Raw genomic sequence first — 15,780 nt, 5'->3', positions numbered from 1 at the left:
TATTTTTTTTCACAAGGAAGAGTTGGAGTGTTGAACAAAGTAGAATAATTAGGGACACTGTCTTGGCCCTCGGCAGTTGGTGGGGCAGGGTGGAGGGAGGTGCTGAGGGAGGGGTGGGTAGTGCAGAGGAGCAGGGTGGGGGGTCCCAGAATGTGGCATTACTAAGATGTCATGTCATGGTTCCAACTATGAGGTGAGTACTCAGGGTCTGGGAATGGTAGGTGTAGAGGACTTACACAGCTCACAGTTTACATCAGCAAATCCCATTACTCCAGCTTCAAAAAGTGCTTCATTGGCTGTGAAGCACTTTGGGATGATCTGAGGTCATGAAAGTTGTAATAGAAATGCAGGTTCATCCCTTTCTTCATCAACATAGACGTGGAAATTTATGAAATGGGCAGAAGTTGAAAAAAAAGAGACAAAATTAATAGGAGGGGCAGGCTGGAAGTATACACAAATGCAAAATGTTTAAATAAATTGTAGATGTTGAGAGATCTCCAAACAACAAGGGGATTTTGGTTGGAATTATTGAAAACAGAAATGTAGCTTAAGTTGCAGCAGAGTGCTACGCACCAATTGAAATAACTGTACAAGGGGGAGGTGATGGCATAGTGGTATTGTCGCTGGGCCAGAGACCCAGGCTAATGCTGTGGGAACCCAGGTTCAAAACCCACCACAGCAGTTCGTGCAATTTGAATTCAATAAAAATCTGGAGTTAAAAGTCTAATGATGACCATGAACCCATTGTCAATTGTTGTAAAAAACACATCTGGTCCACTAATGCCCTTTAGGGAAGGAAATCTGCCATCCTTACCTGGTCTGGCCTACATGTGATCTCAGACCTACAGCAATGAGCTTAATGGCTGAGCAAGCCATTCAGTTTTATCAAAACCACGACAGTCTCAAAAAAGGAATGAAACCGGACGGACCATTCAGCATCGACATAGGCACCAGAAACAGCAATCGCAACCTGTTGGCGCTGCAATGTCCTCCTTATTAACATCTGGGGGCTAGTGCCAAAGTTCTGTGAGAGCTGTCTCACAGACTAGCCAAGCAACAGCCTAACATAATCATACTCATGGAATCATATCTTAAAGATAGTGTCCCAGGCACCACCATCACCATCCCTGGGTATGTCCTGACCCACCGGCAGGACAGACCCAGCAGAGGTGGGTGCACAGTGGTATACAGTCGGGAGGGAGTTGCCCTGGGAGTCCTCAACATCAACTCCAGACCCCATATAGTCTCATGGCATCAGGTCAAACATGGGCAAGGAAACATCCTGCTGGTTAGCAAGTACCGCCCTCCCCCAGCTGATGTATCAGTGCTCATCCAAGTTGAACATCACTTGGAGGAAGAACTGAGGGTGAAAAGGGCACAGAATGTACCCAGGGTGGGGGACTTCAATGTCCATCACCAAGAGTGGCTCCGTAGCACCACTACTGACCGAGTGGCCGAGTCCTAAAGGACAAGGCTGCTAGACTAGGTCCACGGCAGATGGTGAGGAAACCACCTCATCCCCACCAACCTGCCTGCCACAGATGCATCTGTCCATGACAGTATCGGTAGGAATGATCACTGCACAGTCGTGAAGATGAAGTCCTGCCTTCACATTGAGGATACCCTCCATCGTGCTGTGTGGTGCTACCACCGTGCTAAATGGGATAGATTTTGAACAGATCTAGCAACTCAACACTGGGCATCCATGAGGCGCTGTGGGACATCAGCAGCAGCAGAATTGTACTCAACCACAATATGTAACCTCATGGCCCAGCATATCCCCCACTCTACCATTACCATCGAGCCAGGGGATCAACCCTGGTTCAATGAAGAGTGCAGGAGGCATGTCAGGAGCAGCACCAGGCAGACCTAAAAATGAGGTGTCAACCTGGTGAAGCTATAACACAGGACTACTTGCAAACAGCATAAGCAGCAGGTGATAGACAGGGCTAAGTGACCCCACAACCAAAGGATGAGATCTAAGCTCTGCAGTCCTGCCAGATCCAGTCGTGAATGGTGGTGGACAATTAAACATCTCACTGGAGGAGGAGGCTCCACAAATATCCCCATCCTCAATGATGGGGGAGCCCAGCACATCAGCGCAAAAGATAAGGCTGAAGCATTTGCTACAATCTTCAGCCAGAAGTGCCGACTGGATGATCCATCTCAGCCTCCTCCAGAGGTCCCCAGCATCATATATGCTAGGCTTAAGCAAATTCGATTCACTCTGCTTGAGATCAAGAAATGGCTGAAGGCACTAGATACGGCAAAGGCTATGGGCCCTGACAGTATTCTGGCAATAGTACTGAAGACTTGTGCTCCAGAACTTGCCGCACCCCTAGCCAAGCTGTTCCAGTACAGCTACAACACTGGCATCTACCCGGCTATGTGGCAAATTGCCCAGGATTGTCCTGTGCACAAAAAGCAGGACAAATCCAACCCAGCCAATTACCGCCCCTTCCGTCTACTGTCGATCATCAGTAAAGTAATTGAAGGGGTCATCAGCAGTGCTGTCAAGCAGCACTTGCTTAGCAATAACCTGCTCACTGACACAAGTTTGGGTTCCGCCAGGGCCACTCAGCTCCTGACCACAATACAGCCTTGGTTCAAACATGGACAAAAGGGCTGAACTCCCGAGGTGAGGTGAGAGTGACTGCCCTTGACATCAAGGACACATTTGACCGAGTGTGGCATCAAGGAGCCCTAGCAAAACTGGAGTCAATGATAATCAAGGGGAAACTCTCCGCTGGTTGGAGTCACATCGAGCATTAAAGAAAATGGTTGTGGTTTTTGGAAGTCAATCATCTCAGCTCCAGGACATCACTGCAGGTGTTCCTCAGGGTAGTGTCCTCGGCCCAACCATCGTCAGCTGCTTCATCAATGACCTTCCTTCCATCATAAGGTCAGAAGTGGGAATGTTCACTGATGATTGCTCAATGTTCAGCACCATTCACAACTCCTCAGATACTGAAGTGTTCCATGTCCAAATGCAGCAAGACCTGGACAATATCCAGGGTTGGGCTGACAAGTGGCAAGTAACATTTGTGCCACACAAGTGTCAGGCAATGACCATCTCCAACAAGAGAGAATCTAACCATCGCCCTTGACATTCAATGGCATTACCATCACTGAAACCCCCACTATCAACATCCTAGGGGTTACCATTGGCCAGAAACGGAACTGGACCAGCCATATAAATACTGTGGCTACAAAAGCAGGTCAGAGGCTGGGAATCCTGCAGCGAGTAACGCACCTCCTGACTCTCCAAAGCCTGTCCACCATCTACAAGGCACAAGTCAGGAGTGTGATGGAATACTCCCCACTTGATTGGATGAGTGCAGCTCCCACAAAACTCAAGAAGCTTGACACCAATCAGGACAAAGCAGCCCACATCCTCAAACATTCACTCCCTCCACCACCGACGCACAGTAGCAGCAGTGTGTTCCATCTACAAGATGCACTGCAGGAATTCACCAAGGCTCCTTAGACAGCACCTTCCAAACCCATGACCACTACCATCTGGAAGGAAAAGGGCAGCAGACAGATGGGAACACCACCACCTGGAAGTTCCCCTCCAAGTCACTCACCATCTTGGCTTAGAAATATCTTGCCATTCCTTCACTGTCGCTGGGTCAAAATCCTGGAACTCCCTCGCTAACAGCACTGTGGGTGTACCTACACCACATGGACTGCAGCAGCTCAAGAAGGCAGCTCACCACCACCTTCTCAAGGGGCAATTGGTGACAGGCAATAAATGTTGGCCCAGCCAGCGAGGCCCACATCCCGTGAATGAATATAAAAAAGTACTCCTTCTTTGACAAATTACTCCCTCCTCCCCACGATCTTGCTCAGTAATTGTCTCTTAAATCCATTCATATGGTATCCAATGTTCTTTCATTGGGACTTATTCTGCATGAAAAACACCAGGATGGTCGCAGCCCCGGCAACACTGCAGCTCAGTTGCAACCATTGTCATCCTGAAATCCTAATTATCAATTCCTGGATGAGTGCAGCTCCAACAACACCCAAGAAGCTCAACACCAACCAGGACAAAGCAGCCCACTTGATTGGCACCCCATCCACCACCTTCAATATCATCGGCACACAGTAGCAGCAGTATGTGTACCATCTACAAGATGCACTACGGGAACTCACCAAGGCTCCTTTGGCAGCACCTTCCAAACCCGTGACCTCTATCACCTAGAAGGACAAGGGCAGCAGACACATGGGAACACCAACACCACCTGGAAATTCCCCTCCAAGTCACTCACCATCCTGACTTGGAAATATATCACCGTTCTTCACCATTGCTGGGTCAAAATCCTAGATCTTCTTTCCTAATAGCACTGTGGGTGTATCTACACCACATGGACTGCAGTTCAAGAAGGTGGCTCACCACCACCTTCTCAAGGGCAATTAGGGATGGGCAATAAATGCTGGTCTGGCCAGTGACATCCGCATCCCATGAATGAATAAATTAAAAGCAAAAGAATATTAACAGTTTAATTCATCCCCCAATCAGCAAGGCCCATATCACAGAGAAGAGGGATGAACAACTTCTCCGAACTGGAAGTGAGTTTCATTCCTTTAAAATAAAACCTTTGATTTCAGCAGCTTCTTGATATACAGCTGAGCAGGTTCACATTTCCCAGAGTCAAGCCATGATTGACATTCCCAATCAGGTAACTCTGATGCCACTCAGAGTTACTTATGTATTAAACAATGAAGGTGCCAACACATGGGTCAAGTGGCCAAGAACTAGAGCCAGTTCCGAGAAAGAGTCATATTGGACTTGAAGCATTAACTCTGTTTCTTCCTCTCCTGATGCTGCCAGACCTGTGGTGATTTTCCAGCATTTTCTGCTTTTGTTTCAGTTTTCCAACATCCGCAATATTTTGCTTTCAAACAAGACATAACTGCTCGCTGAATTAATGCCTCTCACTCCACACCAAATCTCACATAAATGTAACATCACAATGAGGTATGTGTCAGCATTTAATAATTCAGAAACAAACAATCTTATCTTCCCCCATTCGGTCTAATCAGTTTAATTCCCAAACATTTCATCAAGGTGATGGAGGTTGGTGCTCAGGAATGCAACACTCACCATCTCAGGAGCAAAGTGGTAGCATCAATCACTCCCAGGACAGATACACAATAGTGTTCTCTCTACATGCTCCCATCAAGTACTCCCAGAACAGATACAGAATATTCCTCACTCTAAACTGTCTCAAGCACTCCCAGGAGACAAACTGTACAGCTTAGATTTTTAAAAATTAATTTTCAGGATGTGTGCACCACTGGCAAGGCCAGCATGTATTGCCCATCTCTAATTGTCCTCAAGAAAGTGATGGCTGATCCATTGCATTTGTGTGGGGGAGGTAATGCTGCAGTGCTGTTAGGGAGGGAGTTCCAGGATTTTGACCAGTAATAAGAAAGGAGCTGTGATGTAGTTCTAGGCCAGAATGTTCCATTAAATACCCCTAGGTCAGACACAGAGCAAAGCTCCTTCTACACTTTCCTCATCAAACACTCCCAGGGCAGGGATAGATGTAGAGTAAAGCTCCCTCTACACTGTCCCCATCAAACACTCCCAGGACAGGTACAGCACGGGGTTAGATACAGAGTAAAGCTCCTCTACACTGTCCCTATCAAACACTCCCAGGACAGGTACAGCACGGGGTTAGATACAGAGTAATGCTCCCTCTACACTGTCCCTATCAAACACTCCCAGGACAGGTACAGCACGGGGTTAGATACAGAGTAAAGCTCCCTCTACACTGTCCCCATCAAACACTCCCTGGACAGGTACAGCACGGGGTTAGATACAGAGTAAAGCTCCTCTACACCTGTCCCCATATCAAACACTCCCAGGACAAGGACAGCACGAGGGTTAGATACAGAGTAAAGCTCCTCTACACTGTCCCTATCAAACACTCCCCAGGGACAGGTACAGCATGGGTTAGATACAGAGTAAAGCTCCCTCTACACTGTCCCCATCAAACACTCCCAGGACAGGTACAGCACGGGGTTAGATACAGAATAAAGCTCCCTCTACATTGTCCCTATCAAACACTCCCAGGACAGGTACAGCACAGGGTTAGATACAGAGTAAAGCTCCCTCTACACTGTCCCCATCAAACACTCCCAGGACAGGTACAGCACGGGGTTAGATACAGAGTAAAGCTCCCTCTACACTGTCCCCATCAAACACTCCCAGGACAGGTACAGCACGGGGTTAGATACAGAGTAAAGCTCCCTCTACACTGTCCCCATCAAACACTCCCAGGACAGGTACAGCACGGGGTTAGATACAGAGTAAATCTCCCTCTACACTGTCCCTATCAAACACTCCCAGGGCAGGCACAGCACGGGGTTAGATACAGAGTAAACTCCCTCTACACTGTCCCCATCAAACACTCCCAGGACAGGTACAGCACGGGGTTAGATACAGAGTAAACTCCCTCTACACTGTCCCCATCAAACACTCCCAGGACAGGTACAGCACGGGGTTAGATACAGAGTAAAGCTCCCTCTACACTGTCCCCATCAAACACTCCCAGGACAGGTACAGCACAGGGTTTGATACAGAGTAAAACTCCCTCTACACTGTCCCCATCAAACACTCCCAGGACAGGTACAACACAGGGTTAGATACAGGGTAGAGGAAGCTTTACTCTGTATCTAAATATTATCAATCCCAGCCAGTACTAAAACCAGTTGAAGTGAAAAACTAACCAGCACCAACCTGTATCCAATAACCATGTGAGGCAGTAAAACCAGTTGAGCAATTGTCTGATGCGCAGATCACTAAAGAGGAGTGTTGGAGCCTTTTCATTCATTATAAAAAGGAATCAGAAAAGGAAGAAAGAATTACATTTACACAGCGCCTTTCATCAGCCTCGGAATTTCTGAAGCAATTTACAGCCAATTAAGTGTTGAAATGCAATGACTGTTGTAAAACAGGAAATGTGGCAACATCTTTGTGTCCAGTGAGTTCACACAGAAAGCAATGAGATATTATCATATATTCTGCCCAACTGATGTTGGCAAAGTGATAAGTATTGGTGAGAACTCTTATCTTCTTCTTCTTAGCATCGTGACTGTGGAACCTTGAACATCTAACAAAGGAAGTGGACAGCTCAGCTTGCCATCTGGAAGTGCAAATCTCCAACAGTGCAGGACTGCATCAGTTCTGCACGGGGAGGGTCAGGCTAGATTCAAGTCTCTGGAGTGGGGTTTGAACCCAGAACCACTGACTCAGCGGCGAGGGTGCTATTCACTGAGCCATGGTTGACAAACAAGAGTCAGAGGCCAAAATGCTGATGGCACATGGGTCTTCCCTTCGGCTGAATGAAAAACTGGAACGTGAGCAGTGCTGTAACCAGATTTCCCATTTGGCCAGATGTCAAACTCGCTTGTCTGGGCCTGTCCCTGGCAAAAATGTCGTCATGTTCACCTTTAGTTCCAAAGAAAAATAAATCTTATTTTCACAAGAGGATTTTTGACTGATTGAAATGTCAGAGGGTCCAATAAAATCTTCAGTTAGCACTCAGCTGTCTAAGCAATGAATTATCCTCAGAACTGCTGACGCAAGGCAACTTATAGATCAGGAGCTGTGACAAGTCCTCAATCATTCCAATAGTCACCAGCTCCACCAGAGTCATTGAAGAGCGTATTGCAAGGATACCTGGAGAAAACCTTTGCTGTCAATTCACTGCATTGATTCGCTACTCAGGAGAAACTGGGGATTTTAGGTTCATACAATGAAGTGTAAATCAGCTGTGCGGGGAGACTGGAGTAGCTGGGGTTGTTCTCCTTTAATGCAGAGAAGGTAAAAGAGGGATTTGAAAGAGGTCTTCAAGATCATGAAGGATTTTGATGAGTAAATAAGGAGAAACAGTTGCCATTGGCTGGAGGGTCAGTAATCAGAGGTCACAAATTTCCCAGCCCCAGAAGCCCCACCTAACCCCAAAAACTGTCAACCTGTCTCAGCTCCTGGGGGGCTCTTTCACCCCCACCCCCCCACCCCCCACCACACCCTCCCATCTCACCCACACACCACCCCCCCACCCCCCCCCCCCCCAGTCTAAGTCACCACCCTCATGGACCCCTTGCCCCCAACACACTCTGTCCCAGCCCACATAGGATCTCTCCCCTCACAGTTCCAGCCTCCAAGAAGCAGCCTCAAACATTGTCAGGACAGAGGGAGAAAATTGATAAGGCCAAATTAAAGTCATTTACAGTTTGCAGCTCTTCAACAGAAACACTTACACAAAATTAATCCAATAAACTGGTTCAGTTGACATCATAAACTATGAGAAAGGAGGACAAATATTCTGTGAACGTTAGAGGAAGAGGAAGATTAAATTACAGCCGCTGACTTGTAATGCGGCCTTGGAATACAACACTGAAGTCTACACAACAGAGAAACAATGATTCATCACTAAGCGCAGTGAAAGAGATTGGAAGCAAGTCAAATATAATAAAGATCATTGCTATGTTTGTACAGGAGGGATATTGGGACACATAAAACAGATTCCCATTCACCTCTGATAGCAGGATATCATCACCAGGTTTCTCAACTTCTCTCTGTCCAAGACACACCAGGTATTGGCAGAACTGGAATACAACAATTTGCAATTATATAGGACCCTTAACATCATAAACGTCTTGAGACATTTCACAAGAACACAACTTACCAAGCCAAAGGAGGTGATATCAAGAAAAGGAGATCAACGGCTTGGATGAAGAGGTAGGTTTTAAGATGCATCTTAAAGGGGGAGAGAAGTAGAGAATGGGAGAGGTACAGGGAGGGAATTACAGAGTTTTGAGCCCAGGCACCTGAAGGCATGGCCATCATTGCTGGCGTAACGCAAATTGAGGATATGCAAAAAGCCAGAATGGCAGGAGCACGGAGATCTCAGTGGGATATCTTCTGGGGCTGCTGGAGGTTACAGAGATAGGGAGGAGAGAGGCTTTGGAGGGATTTGAAAACTAGGATGAGTATTTTAAATATCTATTGCCAGAACAAGAACCAAAGCTGATGGTGGGCGTGGTGATGGGCGAAAGGGGTTTGGTGCAATTTAGGATACGGGCAACAGAGTTTTAGATAAACTGAAGATTACAGAATGGAAGATGTGAGGGCAAACAGGAGAGCTATGGAATAGAAACAAATTTAATAGATAATGTGATTCAACTCAGGGAACGGGACACTGCTCAGCCTCTCCTCCCTCAAATTTCGGCATCTTTGACTGATGTACTAAATGGCACAACCCAACATTGCAAATGAAGAAATGTTACCATGGGAGCTGGATGTTTGAGGGCAAGCTACAACTGGCCTAGGATTTGAAGAGTCCCAGAGCGTTCACATTTGAATGTGGAACTCATTACCACAGGATATGTTTGAGACAAATAGCTTAGATACTTCCAAAAGGAAACTGGACAAGTATCTGAGAGAGAAGGGAATTGAAGGACATGTTGAAGGGCTGAGCTAGGGTAGCAGGAGATGGAATGGGAGCAGACTCGACTGAAGTATAAACACCAAAACAAACTAATTAGGTTGAATGATCTGTTTCTCATTTACACACTGTCCCTCGGGCAACATTATCCAAAACAGATCAGTTTGAACATGTACGCTGATGACACCCAGCTCCACCTCAACACCAACTCTCTCAACTGCTCTACTGAGCTAAACTCTCTGGCTGCTTATCTGACCTGCAGTGCTGGATGAGCAGAAATTTCCTCTAGTTAAATACTGGGAAGACCAAAACCTTTTCCTTTTGTCCCTGCTTGATCAGCACCACATCCACCACTTAAACATTCAGTCCCTCCATGCAATAACTCACCAAGGCTCCTTCAACAGCATCAACCAAATCCATTATCACTACATCTAGAAGGACAAGGGCAGCAGATCCGTGGGGATATTATCACCTACAAGTTTCCCTCCAAGTCACACATCATCCTGGCTTGAAACTATAATTGCCATTCCTTCATGGTCGCTGAGTCTAAATCCTTGAGCTCCCCTCCCTAACTGGAGGGAGAGCATAGTTGTACCACACAGACTGCAGCAGATCAAGAAGGTAGCTTCTCAAGGGCAATTAGGAATGGACAACAAATGCCGGTCTTGCCAGCAACACTCACGTTCCATGAACAAATAATAAAAAAACAACATTGTCCCCTCGCCACTGATTCCATCCCTCTCACCGATGACTGTCTGAGGCCAAACTAGACTGTTCACAACCTTGATGTTATATTTGACCCTGAAATTATTTTTTAAAAATTTATTTACAGGATGTGGGCTTCGCTGGCTAGGCCAGCATTTATTGTCCATCCCTAGTTGCCTTTGAAAAGGTGGTGGTGAGCTGCCTTCTTGAATCGCTGCAGTCCATGTGGTGTAGGTACACCCACAGCGCTGTTAGGGAGGGAGTTCCAGGATTTTGACCCAGCAACAGTGAAGGAACGGCAAAATATTTTCAAGTCAGGATGGTGAATGGCTTGGAGGGGAACTTCCAGGTGGTGTACCCATGTATTTGCTGCCCTTGGCCTTCTAGATGGCAGTAGTTGTGGGTTCGGAAGATGCTGTTTAAGGAGCCTTGGTAAGTTCCTGCTGTGCATCTTGTAGAGGATACACACTGCTACCACTGCTTATTGGTGGTGGAGGGAGTGAATGTTTGTGAATGGGGTGCCAATCAAGGGGGCTGCTTTGTCCTGGATGGTGTCGAGCTTCTTGAGTGTTGTTGAAAATGTACTCATCCAGGCAAGTGGGGAGTATTCCATCACACACCTGACTTGTGCCTTGTAGATGGTGGACAGGCTTTGGGGAGTCAGGAGGTGAGTTACTCGCTGCAGGATTCCCAGCCTCTGACCTGCTCTTGTAGCCACAGTATTTGTATGGCTAGTCCAGTTCAGTTTCTGGTCAATGGTAACCCCCAGGCTGTTGATAGCTTCCACCGACATATCAGTGCCAACACGAAATCTGCATATTTCCACCACCATAATATTGCCTTGCCTTTGTGCACCTGGTGCTGAAGCTCTCATCCATACCTTAACTCTCGATTATTCCAATGCTCTCCTGAGTGACCTCTCACATTATACCCTGCATAAACATGAAGTCATCCAAAACTCTGCTGTTTTTGCCCTCACTTGCACCAAGTCCTATTCCCCTATCCCCCATGATCGCTCACCGACATTAGCTCTCAGTTAAGCACACCGCGATTTTATAATTCTCACCCTTGTCCCTTTGGCTTGCCCTTCCTTATCTCTGGAACCTCCTTCAGCCTCACAAGCCTCTAAGGTATCTGGTCTCCTTCAATCTTGGCCTCTTGGTTTAATCACTGCCACTCCACCTCTCTCTCCTACTTTAAGACGCTCCTTAATACCTACCTCTTTGACCAAGCTTTTGACCATCTGCCCTGTTATCTCCTTGTGTGGATTGGGGTGGTATTTTGTTTAATAACACTCTTGTGAAGCATCTTGGGACCTTTCGCTATGTCAAAGGTGCTGTGTAAATACGCGTTGCTGTTGTAAAATCTACATAACTTGATAAAGATCAAAATGAAAACCAGGTCTAGCACATTCGGACGGGCAAACATTATTCGTGGAGGAATCATCACTGACCTTCTGACCCCACAATTCCGCCATTATTTGCCAACACGCTGATCGTCGTGGCACATCCCCTTCTCCCATCAAATGGAAAACAAACAAACTCGGTTACCTGACTGGGTGGCTCTCGACATTCGGTCAGCTAGACTTCCCTTCTGCCTCCTTTCACATATTTTGAAAACTGACAGACAAATGTTTTTGAAGAAAATTCAAGGGGTAACTATTTTTAATGCCCCGATTACTTTTCGCCCACAGCGGTGACCTAAAAATGAATCTCTAATTCCTGGAGACCCTAGGGAAGGCCAGGAGGGTTGGGGGGAGGGAGGGTGGGGGGGGGGCGTTTGGAATCAGACTGCACCATTTGAAAACTTAGGGCAGAATCTAGTGGAGCCCCCTGAAATAGGAAACAAGGAGGGGAAAGGTCAACTTACCCAGTGCCAGGGTGAAAGCTGGGCATTAGGTTGGCTCTCACCCCCTGGCTGGCTCTCCCCCACCATCCTCCCCCCCTTGTATCTCTCTGTTTATCTCTCTCCACCTCCCTCACTCTCCATCTGTTTGTTTGTCTCTCTCTCTCTCTACCCGCTTGTCTCTCCCTTTCTCTGCCTGTCTGCCGAAGGGTAGCTCAAGCACAATCGAGGCGAGATCGAGGATGATCGAGGGTTGGTCAATGATGATAAGGTGGGGTGGGGGAGGTCGACGATGATGGTTGGCAGGTTGGGGGTGAACATGGGGCAGATCCATTGGTGCTGAGGGCAGCTCGTTGGTGGGGGCAGGGGTGGGCCTGTCTGTAGGTTGGTTGACATGCAGCTGATCAAGGGTGATGGTGGTTGATTCGTGGGTCGCAGAAGGCAGGGCTACGTTGATGGAGGGAAGGTGACTGAGGGAGAGGGTAGGGTGCTAGCTTGTTCCAGGGGAGTCCCAGTGAGGCAGGTAGGGAGGGGGTAGCAGCAGTTCAAGTTCAAAATCCTCCTCTTGGACAGGAGAACACTGCTGCTGGCCTGTCCCAGTGCCATTCAAATGTGACACTCGAACCTTTGACACCGTGAGATAACAGCGGAGTCAGCGACTTCCTGCCCACCTCTGCCACATGATTGGCTCGGTCCCTCGGCTGTGCACAGCTAATTGGCTGGCAACCATGTGACTGCACATGGCATTGTCCCACCTCCGAGTGGATAATCCCCAAAAGCTTCCAGTCCCGTGTCGGGACCCTCACCACAGCAACAAGGTTCTTCCCTTTGTGTGAGTCAGTTTGAGCAGTGAGGAGGATCGGGATCAAAGTCCTCGGCAGCATCTTTGAAACTAATATCTAAAGACCCACACACCTCCCCCTCCCCCCACATATATACTTACAAAGATTCACCCCCACATCTATCGTCCCCCACCAACCACAAGCACCCAGGCTACAAAGGCCCTCTTCCCCTCCCCTCCCCTCCCAGCTACAGCAACAACAAGTGTTCCTGACAGGGAGACCAACTCACATTCTGTTCCTACCTGCTCTCAGTAATAAGTTGTGTCCCAGCTCCTGCACAGGTAACACCTCTCTCCAGCTCCAATCCTCACTCAGTCCATCACTTCCTGCAGCTCAGGTGTCACTCTCCCTGAGTCCCACTCCCGGTCTCTTCTTACTTTCCTCCTCAGTCACTTTCTCCTCTCAGCCTTTATCTTTCTCTATATCCAAAAATCCATGATTCTCTCTTTCTCTCCTCCCACCATTATCTCCATCCTCTTTCTGTTTATCTCTATTGCTTTCTGCCTGCTTCTCAGTCTGTCTCTCTCTCTCCTTGCCTGCTTCTCCCTTTCTTTCTCCCTCTCTACCTGTCTATCTCTGTTTCTCTCTCTCCCCCCACACTGGCTGTCTCCCCCCCACCCCGGCTCTCTTTCCCCCCCACCCCCCTGACTGGCTCTCCACCCCCCCCCCCCCCCCTATCTGTCTATCTCTCTCCACCTCCCTCTCTCTCCATCTGTTTGTTTGTCTCTCTCTCTCTCTCTCTACCCGTTTATCTCTCCCTTTCTCCACCTGCCTGTCTGTGTCTGCCTCTCTCTCTCTCTCACTGCCTCTCTCTCTCTGCCTCTCTCTCTCTCACTGCCTCTCTCTCTCTCTCACTGCCTCTCTCTCTCACTGTCTCTCTCTCTCTCTCACTGTCTCTCTCTCTGCCTCTCTCTCTGCCTCTCTCTCTCTCTCTCACTGCCTCTCTCTCTCACTGCCTCTCTCTCTCACTGCCTCTCTCTCACTGCCTCTCTCTCTCTCTCACTGCCTCTCTCTCACTGCCTCTCTCTCTCTCTCACTGCCTCTCTCTCTCTCACTGCCTCTCTCTCTCTGCCTCTCTCTCTCACTGCCTCTCTCTCTCTCTCTCACTGTCTCTCTCTCTCTCTCACTGTCTCTCTCTCTCTCTCACTGTCTCTCTCTCTCTCTGCCTCTCTCTCTCGCTCACTGCCTCTCTCTCTCGCTCACTGCCTCTCTCTCTCTCTCTCTCACTGCCTCTCTCTCTCTCTGTCTTCACACTTTCTCCTGTCACTTTTTCTGTCTGTCACTCTCTCCGTCTGTCACTGTTTCTCACTGTCTGTCACTTTCTTTCTGTCTCACTCTCTTCCTGACTGCTCCGTGAGCGGAAACTGACCAACTTCCCTCCCACTTTGCTGAAACTGACCCCAGTTAACCCGGGAGGGTGGAAATCGGGAAGCTTTGTGGTAGGAATCCAGGAAAGCGGTAGGAATCCAGGAAAGCCCCGGGCCAGCAGCCAGGAGAGTGTGATCTCCATCTCTCTCTATCGTTACACCACGGGAACCCACCAACCCGAGTCTCCGGGGATTCGGAGTCGGATATGATCCCACTCACCCCACTTTGCACAATATCAGCCCACCACAGCCCGAAAGCACACACCCGCTGCAGCCCCACGCCTTTTAAAGGATCCTTGTCTTCCGGAGAAATATTGGCCGACTTTTTGTTATTGTTACTGTTAAAAATATGCAACAAATCATAATCATATAGAGCTCTCTCTCTCTGTCTCTCTCTCTCAGCCTGTGTTTCTCTCTCTTCCTCAGTCTCTGTCTCTCTCAGTCTCTGTGTTTCTCTCTCTTTCTCAGTCTCTGTCTCTCTCTCTCAGTCTCTGTTTCTCTCTCTCTCTCCCTCAGTCTCTGTCTCTCTCTCAGTCTCTGTGTTTCTCTCTCTCTCTCCCTCAGTCTCTATCTCTCTCTCTCAGTCTCTGTGTTTCTCTTTCTCTCTCCCTCAGTCTCTGTGTTTCTCTCTCTCCCTCAGTCTCTGTCTCTCTCTCTCAGTCTCTGTGTTTCTCTCTCTCCCTCAGTCTCTGTCTCTCTCTCAGTCTCTGTGTTTCTCTCTCTCTCTCCCTCAGTCTCTGTCTCTCTCTCTGTCTCTGTGTTTCTCTCTCTCTCCATCAGTCTCTGTCTCTCTCTCTCAGTCTCTGTGTTTCTCTCTCTCCCTCAGTCTCTGTCTCTCTCCCTCAGTCTCTGTGTTTCTCTCTCTTCCTCAGTCTCTGTTTCTCTCTCTCAGTCTCTGTGTTTCTCTCTCTCCCTCAGTCTCTGTCTCTCTCTCTCAGTCTCTGTGTTTCTTTCTCTCTCTCTCTCAGTCTCTGTGTTTCTCTCTCTTTCTCAGTGTCTGTCTCTCTCTCTCAGTCTCTGTTTCTCTCTCTCCCTCAGTCTCTGTCTCTCTCTCAGTCTCTGTGTTTCTCTCTCTCTCTCCCTCAGTCTCTGTCTCTCTCAGTCTCTGTGTTTCTCTCTCTTCCTGTCTCTGCCTCTCTCTCTCAGTCTCTGTGTCTGTCTCTCTCTCTCAGTCTCTGTGTTTCTCTCTCTCCCTCAGTCTCTCTCTCTCTCCCTCTCAGCCTCTTTGTTTCTCTCTTCCTCGGTCTCTGCCTCTCTCCCTCATTCTCTGTTTCTCTCCCTCCCTCAGTTTCTCTCTCTCTCTCTCTATCCCTCAGTCTCTGTCAGTCTCTCTATCTCCCTCAGACCCTGTTTGCCTCTTTTTCTCCCCAGTCTCTGTCTCGCTCACTTTCTCTCTCTCAGTCTGTCTGTCTTTCTCTCTCCCTTAGTTTCTCAGTGTTAGTCTCTCTCCCTCTCGGACACCGTTTCTCTCTCTCGCAGCCTGTCTGTCTCTCCCCTCTTCAGTCTCTCAATCTCTCTTTCTCTGGTTCTCGCTCTGCCTGACTGCCTTTCACTGTCAGT

General features: G+C 48.2%; 1 protein-coding gene across 13 annotated transcripts in view; it reads right to left on the bottom strand.

Moving 5' to 3' along the window:
* Nucleotides 1-13,374, bottom strand: part of LOC121275321 (interleukin-1 receptor accessory protein-like) — a 50,073-nt gene extending 36,699 nt beyond the window's left edge. The window contains exons 1-4 of one of the 13 annotated variants that reach the window (XM_041182801.1): nucleotides 13,096-13,374; nucleotides 11,620-11,785; nucleotides 8,551-8,622; nucleotides 6,739-6,830 (exon numbers count right to left, since the gene is read on the bottom strand). In XM_041182801.1, the coding sequence (XP_041038735.1) occupies nucleotides 6,739-6,830; nucleotides 8,551-8,622; nucleotides 11,620-11,688 (233 nt within the window). In that variant the 5' untranslated portion in view covers nucleotides 11,689-11,785; nucleotides 13,096-13,374. Of the gene's footprint in view, nucleotides 1-236; nucleotides 363-6,738; nucleotides 6,831-8,550; nucleotides 8,623-11,619; nucleotides 11,786-12,035; nucleotides 12,059-13,082 lie in introns of those variants that run through there. The other 12 variants (XM_041182807.1, XM_041182802.1, XM_041182811.1 and 9 more) reach the window with 12 other exon arrangements.
* Nucleotides 13,375-15,780: the final 2,406 nt, after the last annotated feature.

The sequence above is a fragment of the Carcharodon carcharias genome, chromosome 2 (genome assembly GCF_017639515.1).
Source record: "Carcharodon carcharias isolate sCarCar2 chromosome 2, sCarCar2.pri, whole genome shotgun sequence".
Taxonomy (NCBI): domain Eukaryota; kingdom Metazoa; phylum Chordata; class Chondrichthyes; order Lamniformes; family Lamnidae; genus Carcharodon; species Carcharodon carcharias.
This window is presented reverse-complemented; position numbering and strand designations above follow the sequence as displayed.